Source organism: Sinocyclocheilus rhinocerous, unplaced genomic scaffold, assembly GCF_001515625.1.
Source record: "Sinocyclocheilus rhinocerous isolate Xijiao unplaced genomic scaffold, SAMN03320098_v1.1 C36429320, whole genome shotgun sequence".
In the NCBI taxonomy this organism is placed as follows: domain Eukaryota; kingdom Metazoa; phylum Chordata; class Actinopteri; order Cypriniformes; family Cyprinidae; genus Sinocyclocheilus; species Sinocyclocheilus rhinocerous.
The window spans coordinates 1-1,122 of NW_015780861.1; the positions used below are offsets into that span (position 1 = coordinate 1).

The 1,122-nt window shown below is 35.3% G+C and overlaps 1 protein-coding gene across 1 annotated transcript; it reads right to left on the reverse strand.

The window, feature by feature from the left end:
* Positions 1 to 283: 283 nt before the first annotated feature.
* LOC107736002 (gastrula zinc finger protein XlCGF7.1-like) lies at positions 284 to 1,087 on the reverse strand. Its single transcript, XM_016547523.1, has one exon. It carries the CDS (start codon positions 1,020 to 1,022, stop codon positions 405 to 407), a length of 618 nt encoding a protein of 205 aa, XP_016403009.1. The 5' UTR covers positions 1,023 to 1,087; the 3' UTR covers positions 284 to 404.
* Between the last annotated feature and the right edge of the window lie 35 nt (positions 1,088 to 1,122).

The window sequence follows — 1,122 nt, forward strand, 5'->3', positions numbered from 1 at the left end:
TACACATGCATACATACAGAGTAGTAATAAAGCAATGATGAATACGATGTTAAACCTCTAACATTTAATGTAAACTAAAGTACATTTATTTGTTAGATGAGTTGTGTAAATACTTGTGTTGCTTTTTATTTCAAATTATACAAAAATGAAAAGGAAATAGATAGAATAAATGATATCATCATAATAAAGCAAATTAAATGCTCAAATGTGACTGATTTTTTACATATGTTCATACAGACTGTGAGAGATAATAACAGCACATGAACATTCACAGTGTGACAGATTTAAATGTAAGAGTCTTTTCAATATGCATCACTTCTAAAAAATAAAATAAAATAAAAAATAAAAAAAGTTATCTGTGAATATATAATGGACTGATGTTGCCAGTTACATAAATGCTTTTCTCACTTATACATCTTCGGGCAATGCTTTTTCTTGTGAATCAGCAGATTAGGTAAGTGAGCGAAACTCTTCCCACATGAAGAGCACTGGTGCGGCTTTTCTCCAGTATGAACTCTCTCATGATCTTTCAAGGATTTTAAGTAAAAGAAACTCTTTCCACAGTGTGAGCATTTGTGAGGTTTCTCTCCAGTGTGAATCTTCTGGTGCTCGATTAAATTACTTTGTGCAGTAAAGCTCTTCCCACAGTCACATATGTAAGGTTTCATACCAGTATGTATATTCTGGTGCTCTTTTAATGTGTGCAGTCGTGAAAAACTCTTTCCACAAAGAGAACAAACGTGAGGCTTCACAGCAGCATGAACTTTAAGGTGTGTTCTTAGGTGTGATACCAAAACAAATGTTTTATCACACTGATCACAGCTGAAAGACTTCACTCCAGCGTGAGAATCCAGGTGATCTTTGAGAGCGCTTCTGTCTCTGAAACTCTTTCTACACTGAGTGCATTTGAAAGGTTTTTCTCTAGTGTGAACCATTAGGTGTCTGGTCAAGCCTTTTTTGTCAACAAAATCCTTTCCACACTGAGTGCATGTGAACAGATTCTCTCCGGTGTGAATTCTCATGTGTTTCGTAAGTTCTTGTTTACGTGAGTAGCTTTTTCCACACTCGGAGCAGGTAAAAGAATCTTTGACTCCAGTTTTTTCAGCTCGTTTTTGTGTGAAA

Coding starts and splice junctions, on each gene's coding strand:
- LOC107736002 (XM_016547523.1), bottom strand. CDS start 1,022: ATGAGAATTCACACCGGAGAGAATCTGTTCACATGCACTCAGTGTGGA.